The sequence below is a fragment of the Myotis lucifugus genome, unplaced genomic scaffold, assembly GCF_000147115.1.
Source record: "Myotis lucifugus unplaced genomic scaffold, Myoluc2.0 scaffold_7, whole genome shotgun sequence".
Taxonomy (NCBI): Eukaryota; Metazoa; Chordata; class Mammalia; order Chiroptera; family Vespertilionidae; genus Myotis; species Myotis lucifugus.
The window spans coordinates 8,624,077-8,624,826 of record NW_005871055.1 but is presented as its reverse complement, the minus strand read 5'-3'; the positions used below and the strand labels follow the sequence as shown (position 1 = coordinate 8,624,826).

Here is a 750-nt window from a genome sequence, read left to right as displayed (position 1 = left end):
CAGGAACAGCCACTAAGGGTGGCTGCTATTTTGGGAGACTGGAGACCTCTCCTGCCTCTTCCCAATCGGGTACAAGATGCCACCTCCAGGGAAGCTCCTCCCACGTCCCCGCCCAGAGGCGGTCTCGGGGGCGGAGCTTCGAGCCCAGCATCAAGAAGCGCGCGCGCTTGGGTTTCCCGGCATCCCCTCGTGCTGTCAAGCCCAGAATCACCCCCCGCCGGCCGTGGCATGCTGGGAACTGTAGTACCCTTCTGCAGCTCGGCGTCGCCGGGGAGCAGTAAAAGCCGCTGGCTCCATTGCTGGGCCATAACTAGCAGCACCGAGGCCCTGGGGGGGCGGGTTGGGGTCACCCCGTAACGCCAGGCACATCCTGCCAGGAGAGCGTCCAGGCCCTGGGGCCGCCCCGGGCACGTGACAGCAGCCTCCCCAGGCGCGCTCGGTTTCTCAGCGCCGGTCCCGCCCTGCCCCGCCCCACCCGGCAGTCGGCCTGCGCCGGCCCCGGCGCTGCTGCCACCTCGCGCTCGGAGGCGTCACGGAACGTGCTCTCCTCCCCCCTCCCCCTCCCCCTTCCCCTCCCGCGCTCCTCCACCTCCCCCTCCCGCACCGAGACTCGCCGCCGCCGCCGCCGCAGGAGTAGCCGCCGCCGGAGCCGCGCGCAGCCATGGCCGAGAACCCTGGCCTGGAGAACCACCGCATCAAGAGCTATAAGAACAAGGGCCGCGATGTGGAAGTGAGTGCGCTTCCTCGATC

The 750-nt window shown here is 69.7% G+C and overlaps 1 protein-coding gene across 4 annotated transcripts in view; it reads left to right on the top strand.

The window, feature by feature from the left end:
• The first annotated feature begins 573 nt into the window (after positions 1 to 573).
• The window catches only part of KPNA3 (karyopherin subunit alpha 3), a 108,144-nt gene continuing 107,967 nt past the window's right edge, over positions 574 to 750 (top strand). For 2 of the 4 annotated variants that reach the window (XM_023748681.1, XM_023748677.1), the window contains exon 1: positions 600 to 730. Coding sequence is in view for 1 of the 4 variants with exons in the window: in XM_006083550.3 (XP_006083612.1) it covers positions 662 to 730 (69 nt within the window). In the remaining 3 variants the exon portion in view is untranslated. Of the gene's footprint in view, positions 731 to 750 lie in introns of all 4 variants that reach the window. The other 2 variants (XM_006083550.3, XM_023748679.1) reach the window with 2 other exon arrangements.